Genomic DNA, 7,082 nt, shown 5'->3' on the forward strand with positions numbered 1-7,082 from the left:
CCCTTTCTGCTGACGGAACAGATGGTTAGGAAGATTTCGATGGCATGGTGTCCATCGGTGTGGCTCCGAGGTCCATTGATGCCGATAGCTCGATCTTTTTCGGCTTGAAGAGCTGCTCCATCTTGTCGAGCCGAAGATGACATCCCTTTGGGGTCATTTGTATGCATAAGCGGCAACCCTGGTCATCATGCAATACCCCCAGGCAGAGGACACATATCTTATGGGATCCATAATGGACATGGTCCTAGGGCACCTGGGACATCGCTGAAAACTGGACATGGCCATGAAGGGATGAAATAAAAGGGCCACAAAGTCAAAACTGATGGAGGCAGGCATTGTTGGCGGGCGGGCACCAAAGCACCGCCACCGCGGGGGAATCGGCCGCGAAAGCAAACTTAGCAAAAGCTTCAAAAACTTGAGTAGGAACACTATGAGGAAGCACCGAGAGGCACCCAGCATTGAACACAGTGAAAAGCAGATAAAAAGCTTTCCAAAAGGCCAAAAAGCCAAAGTGAGCTCACTCACACTGTGATGCTTACAGCTCCACGGAAAAGAGAGCCTGAGGAGAGACGTGTGGTATAGGGGCAGGCTCAGTGTACAAAGACAAAGTTCTAGAAACTTTGATATGTTTTCCCTATCGGGGCTCCATCTGATGATGTCGCCCATGTGCGGTAGGACTGCCAGCCTGCTTCTCCTCAGAGAATGCATGATCACCGCTGCCCCATGCTGCTTGCCTGCCACCTGCAGCAAGGGTGAGGGAGCAACGGGCTCTGCCGGCTACACCTGCTCCTTCGCTTCTTGCTAGAGCTGAAGGGTTGGCTATGGAAATGAGCAAAGTTGCCTGGGTGCCTTGGGCAACGACCCTGCAGCCACAGCTGGGTTAAGCTGCAAGAAGTTCCATTCATGCGGTTAGTGTTCACATCTGGATCTAGAGTGACAGTCAGTCTCTCCGAGGCTTTGGAAATAACATGATCTCAAATCCTGGCAATGCTGACAGCGTTCCCTCCCTCAGCCTCTGGACTTGGGCCCGAGATTGACACATCTGGCTTTTCCTGGTGCCGGGGTACATGTGTCTGTATTTAGGGTGAGAGAGCTGAGAACCTGGCTCTCCTATCTTTCACACCGTCTGTCTCTTTCAGCTGCATGCACTTATTACCTTTAGGTGCCGTGATCTCCATATCTCTTCCCTCCTTTTTTCCTCTCTTATCCTTAGTGCTCCTTCCCTTCCTTTCCTTCTATCATCCTGCCCATCCTCACTTCCTGTTTCTAGTTGTCTGATTCTGTTACCAAGAAAAGCATCCAAACCCACTTCCTTTAAATGCTTGGACAGGGGACGAGTAAGGAAATAAATCTCACCCCATGCCTTGCTCCTTTTTAGTGCAGTGAGGCAGACGTTTCCTCTGTTCCACTTTACTAACTTTTTCCCCCCGGGAGGTGTGGTTAGGAGCAGCTCAGCCCCGGGACCTCTGCCACCCTCCAGGAATTTCTCAGCAGATCTCTGAGCAACAAATCCCTTGCTTGTCCGCCTCCCACCTGTGACTGTGGGGGACCCCTGAGCTGGATCCGGCGATGGGGAAAACCCCCCAGCCTTTGTAATTCCTGCCACGGCTGGCTCGAGCTTTCCAGGCACGTGGATCCTAAATCTGTTAATTAGCCTAGAGGCGAGGAAGACAGGGGAGCGGAGATAGCAACATTCCCATATTTCAAAGGGATAAATAATGCGCAAGAGACGAAAACGTTGGGAAGACGTTCTAGAATGAGGTCATGGGTGGAACGCTTTAGTGAGGCCTCCATTTCACTCTTCACAAACTAATCATCGGGTTCTGGCTAATGCTAACGTAATCTCTTCTTATGGAACTTGTTAGTGTCCATTTTTTTGTCTGACAGAAATAATGTTCTTAGGTTTTTCTTTCGGTAATCGATTACTTTTGTTCTATGGGCAAAAATTATGGATTTATCCTGATGTCACTAGAGGAACTCAGCTTCGTAGGAAAAGATTTCTTCCTCTGCGCTCTGAGGTGTTATCTAAGGAGGGAGGGGGGGGGTCAATTTATTTTGCGATATCCTTGTAAGTGCCTTATTAGACATCTTAATGTGAATTGTGTTTTCTCTGAACCGTCTCAACTCCAGTCATTCTTGGACTCGCACGCCTAGTAGCCATTCTTTTACAAGTTCGGCCATTTAGAGACATAACTGGTGTTTGTTTTCTCTTTATTCTTTTTTTCCCCTATTTTCATGGTGTCATATTCGCTCTTTTTCTTCTTGATCTCCCTCTTTTTCTTTTTATCTATGAGGCATGCTAGATCTTTTTGCCTGTTTTACTTTGATATTTCATACATATTTGGTTGCACACCTCGTGTTTCCGTAACGAGGAAGTCTTTTTGTGTTTATTTGAAGTGCATGGAAAAAAAAAAAAAAGATGAGGTCTTGCTTCCAAGTGGGTCGACTCGAGGCAGAAAATTTCTTCAGGGAAAGGGTGATGGAGGGAATTCAAGAAAGCCCGGGATAAGCACCGAGGATCCATAGTTGTGAAAGGAAAGCCCGAACTCAGCCAAAAAGGAAATTGGGCAGACTTGGATGGACCTTATGTTTCTTTGAGTGAGCAGCAGGCCTGTGCTCTGGCTTCGCTGACGGGACGGACGACCTCTGCCATCTGTTTGTGTTAGAGGGGATTGGTCCAGTCTGCCCAGTTGCTGGGAGTGCCCTGTGTACAGAAGAAAATTCAGTTGTGCCAAAGCTGATTCTCTTTCCTGTAAAACCCCTGGCTACGGCACATCTGTATACAATTATGTAAGCAGGGAAAGTCTGGCCGCGTCAGCTTAGTGCCCCCCCCCCCCCCCCCTTTAACTCATATCCCCATGGCACGCCTGAGACACAGCTGCTTTCCTGAAAGCTGGAGTTCCTCCCTGGTGCTGAAGTCCCTGTTCGGCGACGGCTTCTGGCATGTTCCGTGAGCCTGCTGCGGTCCAGCGGCGACTTTTCCGGCCAGGGTCACCCTAGCAAATATTCTGCAACTCCTGCAATTCTTTGTCCGCACATGAAGGAGGTGGGCATTTGCTCACATGCTCGTGAGGAAGTGTGTGCACGTTTATGGTTTCCTGTTTTCTCCCCTGATGGAGGGACATGACCCCTTTCTGTTTATTATAGGGTTTATTATTTCCTCTGGTGATCTGAGTCCCTTTTGGTTTGTTATAGAGGGGGCCCCTTTGGTGACATAGGGTCCCTTCTGGTGGTTATGGATGGATCCCTTTATTATAGAGAGGCCCCGTACGTTTTCTTCCTGACTATAGTACTGAGTTGATTTTCTTTTAACTAATGTTACCGTAACTATCAGCCTGGTCCCCCTCCTTCGCCAGCTGATGTGCTGGTTACAGTCAAAAACCCAGCAATTCCTTCGGCTTGTCTCCAGCCGTTCCTTGTCACACGTGAGCACACCTGGCAGGGTTAGGCCCTGGTAGGGAATGGCAGCGTCTCCTCTCCCAGAGTAAGTGGATCTGTGAGAGAGACGCAGCGTGACCTTATATGGGAAGACGGCTCTGAGCCCAGACACCTGGAGTCTGGACTGAACTGCTGTCCCCACCCCAGCTCTCCCCACCCACGCTCTGAGCATCTGATTCAGGAGTCTCCACAGGCCGCCCCCCCATCTCCCTCTGCCCCCCCCCCCCCCACTCTAGGCTGGGCGGTGGATCTGGGTGACATCATAGCTCAGGATATAAAAACCCCCTGCACTTCCAAGCGAACTGAAGCAAGGCATTCCCAGGCTGAAGAAAAGCGGGTACCAATCTCAGGGCAGAGAGAGACGCAGAGAGAGGCCGCCCTTCTTGACACAGGTGAGCCCTGGAGCTGCTGAAAGGAACCCATAGCCCGGATTCCTTTTCTGGCTCTCAAATGTACATAAATTTCTTTTAAATGAAACCATATGTTTCACATTAGATTTTTTTTTTTCTCTTATGTTGCGATATTGGGGTTTTTTGTTTTTTTTTATTTCTTTATCTTCAGGGATCTGTGAGAAATTTGGAGAAGTCCATTAATGGCTATTAATCAATTATACTTAGGGAATAGCCACTGCTATTAATTGCATCAGTAGCATGGGATCTTCTTAGTGTTTGGGTAATTGGCAGGTTCTTGTGGCCTGGTTTTTGGCCTCTGTTGGAAACAGGATGCTGGGCTTGATGGACCCTTGGTCTGACCCAGCATGGCAATTTCTTATGTTCTTATGGAAGTTTGTGTTAAAGTGTCAGAGTTTCCATAGGCCCCCAAAATATAGAGATTGTGTGTAACTTCAGAATTTTCTCTTTTCACATGTTACAGTTTTTTAATTTATTTGTTTTTTAATTTATTTATTTATATTTTACACCCCCTGTTAAATGTAAACCAGCATGATGTGATACTTATCTTGAATGCCGGTATAGAAAAGCACTAAAATAAATAAATAAATAAATATATACTCCCAGAAAGCATTACTACTGTATTGAAACTGCCTCTTCCTCTGAGGCACCGGTGGCAAGAGGCTGCAGCCACTCCCTCGTAAGCCTCGTGGCGCGGGCTGCATCCGATCGGTGAGCGGTGACTGCTCCCGCGCCAGTTGCCTCTGGTCCTTCTGTGTTGCGCTTGCTCACGGGTTTTGTTTTTTTTTTTCCCCACCTGTTCCAGGAAGCCATGGGGATCGGACAGAAAATCGTGGAGCAGATCGTGATGGGCGCTTCGCTCCTCTTTCTCCTGGGTGGAGGTTTACCGGCGGCTACCGGGGAGCCCCTTCTGGCGGGCAACGGCGCTTTCAATGGATCCTCCTCTCTTCGAGCTGAGGGGAGGCCCTCGAATGAGACCCTCGGCTCTGGGGCTCCTGCCAGCAGCCCCACAGCGGGATCTTTCAGAAGCACGCTGGAGAGGATCCTGGTTTTCACCGGCATTCCCGGCGACGAGGACTATGATGACTCTGAGGAAGAAACGGATGCGCCTGTTCAGGCCTCCACCTTTGCTCCTCCCAAGCCCTGCGACTACGACCGCTGCCGCCACTTGCAGGCGTCCTGCGAGGAGCTGCAGAGAAAGCAGCGCTGCCTGTGCCCGGGGATCTCCGGCCCCGCCGAGCACCCCGATCCCCCACGAATCCAGGACGTCTCCGTCTCCGAGGAAGCGGCCAGCGTGCACTGGTGCGCCCCACTGTCAACCGTTAGCGAATATCTTGTGCTGTACTGGAGGCAAGGGGAACGCCAGAATACCAGGACCAGCCCCGCCCTCAATGGCACCTTTCGGTTGGTCACCCTCTCTGACCTCCAGCCTGCCACGTCTTACGTGGTCTGTGTGGTGGCCTCCAATAAGGCCGGGAGCAGCCCAGTGAGTGAGGAAGAGGAACGGTATGGGCCTTGTAAGGTAATCTGGACCCAGGGACGGCAGCCGCCCTATTTGTACGTGGCTCTGGCCGTCACAGCAGCCCTCGTCCTCCTGGTGCTGGCCGCGCTGGGCTGGTACTACTGGGCCCGGAAGAAGTCTATTTTACATGGTTCTGCGTCCAATATTGCAGACCCAGCTGGTGTGCCCAACCCCTTCTACAAGAGCGAGAGTGTGGAACAACTCTAAGGAGGGCCTTCATGGCCTGAGCCCTGCACTGTGACGATCCTGGGGGGGGGGGGGGGGCCCTCTGAGCTGGACATAAGGGGCCCAGAGAACTTTCTGGAAGTTGGACAGGCCCCCCATGCCGCCCTGAACTGTTTTGATAAACTTGAAGACCCGTTGTAGAGAGTGAAACGAGCGAGGCTCTGATGGACTGCCATTGTATAACTTGGGTCGTTCTAACTGCACCTGTCGCTCAGAATGTTTCCATACTTTGAGGCAGTTTTCTGGTTTTCTATTTATTTATTTTATGCCCAAATGTATTTTTATATTAAATGGAGATGTTGTATGTTCAATCGAGCTGACGGGCTTCTGGGGTTCTGTGTAATTACGGTGGATCTGTCTGTTCGGTCCGCTTCTTTCCCAGCAGGCCTGGAAGATGTCTTTAGGAGACTGTGACTGATTTTCAGAGGTTGGGGGGGGGGGGGTTTGAGAACCTAAGGCCCGTAATACTGGGCTAAGAACCTGTCCTTGGGCTACCTGCTCCCTTGCTAACAGTGACTGCAGTGGAGAGAGGGCGGTCAGCAGCCATTACCTCGCAGATAAAAGAACTAAAACACCGCCGGGCTCGTGACCTCACTTGGCGGCATTGCTCAGCTTACCTTCTGTGGGGGATGGGGTGGGGGGGGGTCTCATTTCTCTAATGTCCACCAGCGTCGGCTGCGGTGCCGGTGGAAGGGGGTCCAGCTGCCCTGGGCTTCTCTCACTCCTATCTCACAGGACAAACCACCCTAGCTCCTCAAAGACATACGTACCCCCAAAAATGGAAACTGCCCGGGCCTCGCTTCCAGGCCCCCCCCCCCCCCCCCCCTAGGCCACCGCCTGCCCTCTCTACCTAATGCTTCCGCCATCCCTGGTTGTCTTGTCTCCCCACCTTTCCTCCGGCCCTTTTGTCTTTCCCTTTCCTGCCCCCCTCCCTTGCCTCTGTCTCTCTCTCTGCCTTCCAGCGCTCCTCTTGTCATAACGGAAGCAGGAGGCCCGCGCGGCAGTAAAGGCAACCGCAGGGCTGCAGGCAGGAAGCACTGGGCAACTGGCAGAGCAGATCAGTGGATGGAAAAGGGGAGGGCTGGGTCATGGCTCTGCCAGTGGCTGCCACCTGCACCGCCATTAACCTCTGCCCTCGGCTTTCTGCAGGAATGGAGCCCACGGGCTTGGCAGGCCTAGGGCTGGGAGTGGATTTAAAGTCCGTAAGAACGAGGCCGTCCTGGGAGATGGGGGGGGGGGGGGGCTGCTAGGTGGCCTCTCCGGCGCACCAGTTACGTCTTTCTGTTCAAACCAGAAACCTCTGCCTGCCGGGGCTTTTTTTCCGTTCGGGAATTACATTTCACCATTTGGTGTTATTCATCTTTAGTCAGCAAATTCTGACTGGATGCAGGAGGGGCCGAGCCCGGCGAGGGATTTGGTCGAAGTCGGGTCCCATGCACTGAAATCTTCGTCGACGCGCATCGCCCAAGAAGGCCTGGCTCCATTTT

General features: G+C 51.7%; 1 protein-coding gene across 1 annotated transcript; it reads left to right on the plus strand.

Moving 5' to 3' along the window:
* The first annotated feature begins 2,909 nt into the window (after window positions 1-2,909).
* Window positions 2,910-6,057, plus strand: LRRN4CL (LRRN4 C-terminal like). Its single transcript, XM_029614856.1, has 2 exons — window positions 2,910-3,830; window positions 4,654-6,057. The coding sequence occupies exon 2, from the start codon at window positions 4,660-4,662 to the stop codon at window positions 5,575-5,577; it is 918 nt and encodes a 305-aa protein (XP_029470716.1). The 5' UTR covers window positions 2,910-3,830; window positions 4,654-4,659; the 3' UTR covers window positions 5,578-6,057.
* The last annotated feature ends 1,025 nt before the right edge of the window (window positions 6,058-7,082 follow it).

This window comes from Rhinatrema bivittatum, chromosome 8 (genome assembly GCF_901001135.1).
Source record: "Rhinatrema bivittatum chromosome 8, aRhiBiv1.1, whole genome shotgun sequence".
Taxonomy (NCBI): Eukaryota; Metazoa; Chordata; class Amphibia; order Gymnophiona; family Rhinatrematidae; genus Rhinatrema; species Rhinatrema bivittatum.